We start from the raw sequence: 10,348 nt of genomic DNA on the forward strand, positions 1-10,348 counted from the left end.
CTTTCAAGGACAATAACTGTCATAACTTCTACCAAGGAATTGTATATTTAAATATACAATGAATTCCTTGCTTCTGCTAGGGATCAATAAAACAACAATGTAATCATTGAAATACTTTGTGTACTAATGTTCTTTGTTTTAATTTCGTGTAAGTAATTGGCACTAATAGTGTTTAGACATGTGCTTTTATTTTTATGAGAGACACATAAGATCATATAATACAATACATTTTTTTTTCTATTTCAAGTACTAATAAAACTTTTTTAAATTAAACCGCTTCACGAACTATACAACGTAAACAAGGAAGATGACCACTTCGTTTACCTCCGTAGGTTCGTCGGAAATTACGAGGTCAACTTGCCATGTGACTTGTTTGTGTTTTGGTCGGAGGTTAACGAGAGTACAACATTCTACAGACAGACAGAAGTGAAGGAGAAAAGGCTTGGACGTATTTTTAAACACTTTTCGTTAATTAATCTTAATATGTCAAAATCTGGGTCTCCTCAACAACATGTTAAAGGACAGAGTATTCCCAGACGAGTAGTGTTGAACGATTTATCACAGCTCCCAAATGATTACAGTACGACACCAGGCGGTTCGTTATTTTCTACAACTCCAGGAGGTGAGCGCATGTCTTCTTTTATAGTTTTATTTATTTCCATTTTATGATATTATTTGCAAATGCATGTCTGGAATAGTTATATGAGTTGTGATACAGTATGCAGACTTTGTTGTTTGTAAACAAGCATGTTTATTTCAAAATGGCGACTTACTAATGTTTTTGCAGCCATGTGACCCATATTATGTCATTCATGATTTAGGTCACAGTAACTCTGCCTCATAAACAGACCAACGTAAAGTTTTGTTTTTGTTTATTTAGTTAACATTTGAATATGATTATCCTTAGAGTACATACACACAGTGGCAACAAGTTGTGTATACTGAAAAGATAATATAAAATGTCAACAACAATATTTTATACATCAAGGATTTGTATAGACTATAGTATATTTTTTTATATACATTTACATCTATACATGATTTGCATGTAAAATTTAAGAGTTTTGCTTTTTTCAGAATAATTGTGCTGTGTAGAGATCTTTTTATTAATAACAAAACAGGGGCTTGACATGTCATGTACATGTAGGATTTGTGTATTTAGAAATGATTAAATATGTTAAATTAAGTACTTACATGTAAACAGTAACAGTTATTTGAGTAAACATACTATCTGAAACATGTACTTTTTTTTGGTCACAAAATTAAATAGTAATGATGCAACAATTTCAACCCCCTTAAACTTGCTTATATTGAACTCTGTTCAACTATAAATAGATTGACCTAGTAATTTAATATATATATAGGTCAATCATTGTATTGTGTGTACACATGCCATGTACACCATAATGATGCATCAATTTGGTCATAAGTCTTTTAGGGGTAAATTGTAAATAAACATGTATGTATTAAACTAAATATTTATCTGTTCATGCTTTTGAGTAATTACATGTACATGATATCGATGCTACATGTACCTTATGTAATTGTACAGTAGATATGTAATCATTTCTTTAAATAACAAATTGCAACACTTGTCCTCATTGATTAAGTAAAACAGGAGTCATTGACCTGATCTGCTTACTTATATATATATTTATGTATTAATACATGGATTTAAACCAGAGCAAGGTGTTTTTTTTTTCTCTCTAGTTCTGATATGACAATTATTTGATAGTCTAAAAGTGAAGTAGTGGGCCGATGAGTAAACATGAATATAAAACTGTTTAATATTATTCAGGTTCACCCTTGAGTATGAAATTTGGTATATAGTGTTAACATCTGTTATTTCTCATGAGTCATTTTACTGTTATATCATTCATTGATTTGAACAATGGAAAATAAATAAAGCAGAAATAAACATTACTTAAAGAAATTTTGTTGTACATGTATTTTCCCAGGCATGTTTTCAATTTTACATTTTCTGATTTTAAATAACAAATTGACAGGGTATGCAATGTTGTTGTTTATGAACAAATGTACACGATTATACATATACTGTACATGTCATTGACCCGACTTGTGGGAAACATGTAATTATGTACATGTATCCTTGCCGTGAACACCTCCTTACTGGCCAAGGCTTACAGTACTTCACTAGCTCTTTAGTAGTAGGGACAGGTCAATAGATAACTTTTGTTAGACCAAAAATTTGTAAGAAATGTCTATTTTATTTTCTTTTATTTCTTCACTGTTTATTTACATAATAATAAACACACTGGTTTTTGTTTGTATAAGCAATGCTGAAAAAGGACAATAATCATGACCAGTGATTGCCTTGGTAAGTGCATTTGTTGGTACAAGTCGAGGAGAGTAAATATTTTTTTTTTTGCTAAGACTTAGAGTTTTCATAATGTGTGTACTATGAATTATTATAAAGTTGAGATCGTCCTATTTCATTTTTAGGAACAAAGATTTTTTATGAGAGGAATTTCTTGATGCAGTGTAGGAACTCCCCACTAACTAGAAGTCCTCCACCAAATATGGCAAAGATTCCAGGGGTTACCTGTCCTGGGGAGGTTGATGTCCCTAAAGAAAATGGCACAGAAAATATCCCAGCTCAGAAAAATAGTAAGTACATTCTAAATAAAAGATGAAATGAAAAATAATTGTGTCAAACTGTTATTATAAGTAAGAGATTAGAATACTTGTAATAATTTAACAGGTCCATGTAATTTTAACACTTCCGCTCAATTTATTATAAAAAGACTGTGATGAATCTACATTAAGTTAAGGAACAGAATTTGCTAAATTTAAATATATATAATAGAAATTAGGAGATGTGATATGATTTCCAATGAGACAAATATACAGTGTATAAAAGACCACTTGACAAAAGATGAGAACATTAATTACAGGTCACCAAAATTAACTTGTTTGACAAAATGAGCAACAACCCCTGTCGTATTGATATATATATTTACTGTATATAATAGTAAATACTGATAGTCCTCAGGGGTGTGAACATATACAATATACACACACACAAGGTTATTCAGTGAAAATCTTCCTTGTTGGTCATGATTAACTTACTAGAACAGTCATTCAAATTGTTTAGTACATGTAATTAAAAGCTGTTACATTACAGTGACACATTAGTATGATAGTAATAGTGCAGTAAATAAACTATACAGACATTTATTTTAACCATTGCAGTAAATAAACTGTACAGACATTTATTTTAACCATTGCAGTAAATAAACTATACAGACATTTATTTTAACCATTGCAGTAAATAAACTATACAGACATTTATTTTAACCATTGCAGTAAATAAACTATACAGACATTTATTTTAACCATTGCATTAACTTAACTACACATGTATACCGAAATTTATTTTAACCATTGCAGTAACTAGACTACACATATATACTGAATTTTTTTTTACCATTGCAGTAACTAAACTATACAGAAATGTATTTTCAACATTAAAACAACTAAACTTTAAACATTGTACAACACTTTCATTTCATAAGTGCAGTCACAATACTTTTAAAACACGGTACAGAACATTAATATAACTTAAACTATTAATTACTATTTTCCACTGCAATTAATGTAGTTCATCAATTTGTCAAACTCTAAAAATGCAATGATATCTCACTACCATATAGCCTTTTGCACTATAGCATCCAAACAATATGATTGTTAATAAACAACACACATAAACAATATCATATTGTAACATTGACAACTAAGAATCTACCATGATGTAACATGCTGAAGCCAACATCAATCATGAAATAAATACTGTGAAGAAAAATTCATTCACCACTTAATATCATAACTGTAGTGTATATATATAGCCACTATCATAAAACAGAACAGAGTTGCAGACAAAGTTAATTTTACTACAGAGAAACAAAAAACAAGAATCACTTTTAAGTAGTCAAAAGCCATAATATCACTAAAACATGTACCTTGTTTGAAACCTGTTATTTTATTTTTTAGAAGCACATGAAGACCAGCCACAGTTTGAGATGGACATTTAAATCACTACCCATGATGCCTTTCACTGACATATCTTCTATAGATATTTTCCTTATTTAGCAACATCATACATGTAATAATGACGATTTCTGAGCTTATTTTCTTATTTTTCTGTGATCTATTTGATATTAGGATAGTTGTAAATGAGTGACACTGTTACATGTACATGTCACAGCAGTTGACACGTCCATATTAGGAAGTAGAGTCATGGCAGACGACACATCCTTATTAGGCATTGTTATTAGGCTGTTGAGAAGTGGTAACAGAATGTTCTCACACACTGTATGTCTCAAACGATTGATACTGGAATCTGTTAAGTGCTAAAAAAATACTTGTTTTGAATGGAAATCATGTGTTCAGATTAAAGTGCTACTGTTAGGTTTTACTAATGTATACACAAGGAATGATAATTCAGCAATAATATGAATTTGGTCAAGTTTCACATAATAATAACTCTTGTTTTATATAATGTCTCTGAAGTTTTGTAGTTTTGATAATCAGTTTGTTTTCTAAATAATCTGTCTACAATACTTCAGTTCTACAAGGAATTGGGTAACAGTTCTGCAAGGAATCGGGTAACATCATGAAGGTGTGATTTCAGAGATATGTAGTCATGTTTTATGATATCTATTGTTTTAATAAAGTTTGTAAACATTTATTGTGAGCTTTTCTTCACCAGTGCATAATGTTGTTATCAATTACTTGAAAATGTTTGTCAACTGAGATATTTCTATGACTAGGTCATCTTCATGCAGATTTATCTGTTAAGGCAAGTCAATTTGTTTGTTTTTAAGGCACATTCCCTGAAATGTCATTGTTACATTTCCTTCAAAAAGTATGGAGGAATGATGGTAGGCAGGAAAATGGCAACCAAATTGTACAAACATAGAGCCTTCTAGCTTTCCAGGATGTTGTGTATTCAAAGAGGATTTGCATCTCATTTTGTTTTACCTTTGCCATATAAAAATCTTTTCACCAAATACTGGCAATGCACCAGGAATTTCAGATAATGAACTTGTCATCAATACAGATTCCTTGAAAAACCATACTATTGCATGCTACACAAACTAAAACTATTCATTGTTGAAAAAGAAAACGGGGATCAAATGCTAGCTGACTTTTATAAAATAAAGGACATCTGTAATCATATAAATAAAATCCCAATAGACAAAATCTGACAAACCTCCAAGAATGGAGTACAAGCATGAATTGACCTTAATGAGCCATCTAAAATGACCTAAGCAGGAGAAAGCACTCAGTTTTCCACTTTCAAACAGAAATCTACGTTAAATGCTAAAAAAGAAAAGCAAAGCAAATTAGAATATAAACAGTTCCAAATAGATTCAAAAGCTAGTTTGGAAAGCAGAATGGAATTACATAAATAATATCATAAATGCAGGATTAAAAAATAGGTCCAAACCATTGTGGAACTATACACATGGAAAAAAGTATTGCAACACCTTGATTTTTTAAAATTTGAAAAATCAGCCTCTTTTTTTGGATGAAATATAATAAAATATTTGTATAATATTATTGAAACATAGTTTATGATAACATTGGCATTGAAACGAACAAAAAATGTTTGAAAAAAAAATGATTTATATAACCACAATTTTAATAACAAAATGAAGTGTTTTTTGTACAAAAAAATGCATTTTACAACTTTTACTGTAGTCGAACTTTACAATGTCAGACATTTCAAAATTAATCTTCAGATGACTGTTCACATCATGGTTGATCGTTATACGCCAAAGAATTAGTACTTTGTGCGCAGCCTCCATTCAAACGGATAACCGCATCTAAACGTCTTCTGATTCCTGCCAAAAATCGACTTAATTTGTTGCTAAGGTAGCAGCAACCATTTCTGATGAAGGGCATTGTTTATTTCATGATGTGTTTGAACTGGGGTGTCCTTTCGCGCACGTTCCGCCCAATAGTGTCCCATATATGCTCGATATGGTTCAAATCAGGGCTACGATCCGTCCAAGGAAGATGAACCGAATTCCATTGAAACAATGGATCTTCCTCCACGATGCTAATTTTCAACTTTAGCGAGCTCTGCACTACATTGGATACGGAAAACTGTGTGTCTGTTCGTAAGCAAAGGTCTCCGAAATGGTCTTATCGCACGATAACCAGTAGCCATGGTAGCGATGAGTCGATCTCGAACAGTTCTTGTTAAAAGGCTCCTGTATGCCCACCACTCTCTTTTTAGTATTGCATTGTATGCAATGGGTTTTCTTCTGACCAACCTTCATTATGCTTGATTTTTCCTAGCAAATGATATAGGGGGTCTTCTTTATCTCGGAAGGTCTTTAACATCGTTTAGTGCCTTATTTTTATTCTCAAAACGACTTATAGTGGAATGGTGATGACCAAAAATGCGTGCAGTTGTTTCAGCGACATCCCTGCTTCTCTCATGCTGATAATCTGCCATCTTGCTGCAGTTTAGAGTTGTCGAGGACCCATTACAAGGTGTCAATCACATAACTTGAAAAACTTGGTTATTTAAAGTGTTGAAAACAATGAGGATGAAAACATCTGTTTTGCTGTTTACGGGTACAGTAGCTGCATGTGCAGATAAAAACTTATCGAGTCGATATTTATTGATTAAACACAGGTGATACTTAAATAATGTTTAATTAGTTCTATTTTACCAAATTATATCACAAAAAAATAAAAAGTGTTATTTTAATTTCAATTTCAATTTGGTGTTGCAATACTTTTTTCCATGTGTATATATAAAAGCAAAGAAACAAGTCAACATTGGTATAGCGCCGCTGATTCAAATGTTAGCCTCACAAACGACAAAAGAAAAAAAAGCAGACATAGACAACCAGAATTAAATCTTAAATCACAACTACCAGTGCCAAAAAAAAAAATGTATCAAAAAAAATTATCCCTGGAAGGTGTACACAAATTATTAAAAAAAAATGTAAATCCATCAAAATCCTGTGGATAAGATAAGATTCTGAACAATGTTCTATAAAATTGTGCAGAAGAACTCTCACCATATATCACCACCAACTTTCAAAATTCAATAGATAGCTTCCTAACAAAAGCTGGTTAAGTGCAAACATCAGTTCCAGTATTTTAAACATTTTAGAAGGGAGATGTTCATTCTGTAGAAAATTAAAGGCCAGTCTTGCAGACCTGCATATTCGGCAAGCTGTTGGAACTTAATATGAATAATCATTCTAAAACACATTAAAAGCACAAAATACTAACACATTTAAATCATGGATTCAGGCCAGATAACTCCTACAAAACACTTTTCTTAGATACAACAGAAATATAGCTATGGAAATCTGAATGCATGTTTAACATGATTCTGCAAAATTGAAATATGCGGGTAGTCATTGAAGGTGAGCATTCCTGACATACCTATGTATATTCAGGCGAAATACAAGGCACAGTAACTAGCTAGCCATGAGCTTTTGATTTTGCCATTTGATCACAGGCATTAAGGTATATAGGAAGAAAAAAATTCTGAGACAAGTGTCTGTGCATTTGATATAGAACTAACCGTTTTCAATGTTTCTTGGAGTTCGGGCCCGAGGGCCATAAAACTATTTGATTAATTTTTTTTTTTGCTCAGGCTGAGAATTTTATCAATTTTTATGAGACTGCAAAAATTTTTGGGTTTGTATGATGTCAGGATCGTCCAAAGGCAATTTGGTTTCCAAACAATAACTAGTTTAAAAAAATTTAAAATGTATCAAAAAAAATTATCCCTCGAAGGCGTACACAGATTATTAAAAAAATGTAAATCCTGTGGATCAGATAAGATTCTGAACACTGTTCTATAAAATTGTGCAGAAGAACTTTCACCATATATCACCACCAACTTTCAAAATTCAATAGATAGCTTCCTAACAAAAGCTGGTTAAGTGCAAACAAAAGTTCCAGGATACGCAGGTCTGCAAGACTGGCCTGTAATTTTCTACAGAATGAACATTTCCCTTCTAAAATGTTTAAAATACTGCAAGCTGTTGAAACTTAATATGCATAATCATTAAAAGCAAAAAATACTAACACATTTAAATCATGGATTCAGACCAGACAACTCCTACATTGGTTTCCGAACAATAACTAGTTTTAGTGAATGGATCTCTATGTTTTTTTTAAGAAGTTTCAATAGCACAAAAGGAAGGTTGGGATTTATTTTGGAAATGATGGTCCTAACCGTGATTAGGGTCCAAAAAGGGTTCAAAACGAGCATTTTTCTAGTTTCAGGATAATAACTTGCGTATAAGTATTTCGATTCCTCTGAAATTGAACCACAATGTTTAATTCCACAAGCAAAAGGTTTAGGAACTGTGAGCCAAAAAGGGGCCAAAAACAAGCATATTTATAATTACAAAATATTTGGTTGTATATTGGTATTACGTCGTCGTCAGCGTTGTCTGAAGAAAGTTGGTTTCTAGATAATAACTTAAGTATAAGTAAATAGAAATCAATAAGATTTTAACATAATATATATATATAACCACAAAAGGAAGGTTGGGATTGATTTTGGAGGTTATGGTGCCTAAGGATAAGGAATAAGGGGCCCAAAACTAGCATTTATCTAGTTTCAGGACAATAAAGATGTGTATAAGTATTTCAATTGCTCTGAAATTGTACCACAATGTTTAATACCATAAGTAGAAGGTTCGTATTTATTAGGGAGCTGACATTTGTTTTTTAGGGGGGGGGGGGGGGGGTTAGGATGAAATTTGAAAAAAATAGGACAGGAGTTTTGAGTTAAAAAAAAGTCAGGACGACAATTTAGGTAAAAAAAAAGTCGGGATAAACTAAAAAATAAAAAAAGGCAGGACAGAGATTACAGCTAAAAAAAAAAAAAAAAAAAATGCAGGACAAAATTTTTCATCCTAGCCCCCCATAAAAATCAAATGGTAGCTTCTTTATAAGGGTTATGGGGCAAACAGTCTAGGAATAAAGGGCCAAGAACAAGCATTTTTGTAGTTTCAAGACTTGTGTAAAAGTGTATGAATCTTTCTGAAATTATACCACAAGATTCCATACTACTAAGGGGTGGTTAGGATTGACTCTGGGGGTTATGGCTCAAACCAATTATGAATTAGGGGCAAAAAAGGGGAAAAACAAGCATTTTCTCTAGTTAAAGGACAGTTAAGACAATTTGAAAACAGTGTAAGGGAGGTAATCCAAAAGTAATGTTTGAACTACTTCACACTGCTTTTAGATATGTGTATTGGAAATTTGCCTATAACTTCAGATAAAACTCCATTGGAAATTTGCCAGTAATTTTAGCATAATTGGAAATTTTCCAATAACTAAGTATAAGTAAAAAAAATCTTTGAAATTTAAACACAAGGTTTGAAACCGCAAAAGGAATGTTGGGATTGATTTTAGGGAGTTATGGTCCCTTTGGTTTGGAATAAGGGGTATAAAATGGGTATAAGCATGTGTCTAGTGACCAGACAATAACTTGTGGAACAGTGTATAGAATTGCCTGACATTGTATCACAAGTTTCCAACCACAAAAGGATGGTTAGGATTGGAGTTGTGGAGTTATGACTCAATCTGTTTATGAATTAGGGGAAAACATGGGTTTCCTGGTTAATGGACAAATACTTTAGTTTCTAGAAATATCAAATACTTTAATTAAATACATATAATAATTAAGAAATTATGATTGTCTTGAGATCATTAGCTGTACATATAAATTTATTTTTAGAAGTTTATACAATTAATTAATATTGATTTTAACCATGACTGTATGTCATTTTATATTTTAATACTTTGTGATGTATTTTAAATGAGTAGTTATTGTTGCAAACTCCATTAGAAATTTGAATTGAGATTATTTTTTGAAATAAGGGAAAGGGGTAGGTGAAAAATAAATGGGGGGGGGGGGGGGTTGTTAAGTTCATTAGACCACATTCATTCTGTGTCAGAATGCTATGCTGTGTCAACTTTCTAATCACAATCTTAATTCAGAGCCGTATCAAGCTTGAATGTAGTGTCCATACTTGCCCATCTGTTCTGGGTTCGACCTTTTCGGTCGTATAAAGCTGCGCCCTGCATAGCATCTGGTTGTAGTTTCAGGACAATAACTTGTTTTTAAGTGTATAGATCTCTCTAAAATTGTACTACATGTACTACAAGATTCCATACTTCAAAGGAAAGGCTGGGCTAATTTCACCAAGGGGATTAAAAAAGTTGGAGTTTGGGATTTTTTTTACATTTTTTTTTAAGGAGTTCATAATTTTTTCATTTTTTTTTTTAAGTTTCAAGAAGAAATCTAGATTTGTAAGATCCTTAAGCACATTTA

General features: G+C 31.9%; 1 protein-coding gene across 1 annotated transcript; it reads left to right on the plus strand.

Annotated features, from left to right (window-relative positions):
- Positions 1–344: 344 nt before the first annotated feature.
- LOC143046147 (eukaryotic translation initiation factor 4E-binding protein 1-like) lies at positions 345–4,708 on the plus strand. The gene is made up of 3 exons (XM_076219167.1): positions 345–622; positions 2,464–2,628; positions 4,012–4,708. The coding sequence occupies exons 1-3, from the start codon at positions 484–486 to the stop codon at positions 4,050–4,052; spliced, it is 345 nt and encodes a 114-aa protein (XP_076075282.1). The 5' UTR covers positions 345–483; the 3' UTR covers positions 4,053–4,708.
- The last annotated feature ends 5,640 nt before the right edge of the window (positions 4,709–10,348 follow it).

The sequence above is a fragment of the Mytilus galloprovincialis genome, chromosome 9 (assembly GCF_965363235.1).
Source record: "Mytilus galloprovincialis chromosome 9, xbMytGall1.hap1.1, whole genome shotgun sequence".
In the NCBI taxonomy this organism is placed as follows: Eukaryota; Metazoa; Mollusca; class Bivalvia; order Mytilida; family Mytilidae; genus Mytilus; species Mytilus galloprovincialis.